Source organism: Penaeus monodon, chromosome 27 (assembly GCF_015228065.2).
Source record: "Penaeus monodon isolate SGIC_2016 chromosome 27, NSTDA_Pmon_1, whole genome shotgun sequence".
In the NCBI taxonomy this organism is placed as follows: Eukaryota; Metazoa; Arthropoda; class Malacostraca; order Decapoda; family Penaeidae; genus Penaeus; species Penaeus monodon.
Genome location: NC_051412.1, coordinates 15679232 through 15679584, shown reverse-complemented (window position 1 = coordinate 15679584; position 353 = coordinate 15679232). Strand labels below are relative to the sequence as shown.

Sequence of the window (353 nt, the reverse complement as noted above, 5' to 3'; positions counted from 1 at the left end):
AACAAAGAAAAAAAATTGCATGTTTACATTTGTGTGTGCAGACAAGCACCACGCACCCCCAAATTAAACCCGACTCCTTTGTCTCTTCCTCCTGAAGGCCGGCGACCAGCTTCTGCGTGTTAACAACCTGAGCGTGGAGCGAGCTGTGCACCACGAGGTCACGGCGATGGTTCAGGGCAAGTCCTCCGTTGTTCTGAAGGTCAAGAGCGCCGGAATCATCCCAGTCAAAGAGTGAGTTTCCGGATGAGGTCATCTTGAGTCACGGGGATTTGGGGTTCATTGTGTGATCCGTGTTTGGAGAGTGAGGATGCTGTTGGAGGCTCTCTTGATGTGTGTTTTTTTCTGTATCGAGT

General features: G+C 50.4%; 1 protein-coding gene across 1 annotated transcript in view; it reads left to right on the top strand.

Annotated features, from left to right (window-relative positions):
• The window catches only part of LOC119590620 (flocculation protein FLO11-like), a gene marked incomplete at its 5' end in the record, with an annotated part of 30565 nt that overhangs the window by 16479 nt on the left and 13733 nt on the right, over positions 1–353 (top strand). The window contains 1 exon segment of the mRNA XM_037939298.1: positions 98–231. Coding sequence (XP_037795226.1) covers positions 98–231 — 134 coding nt within the window.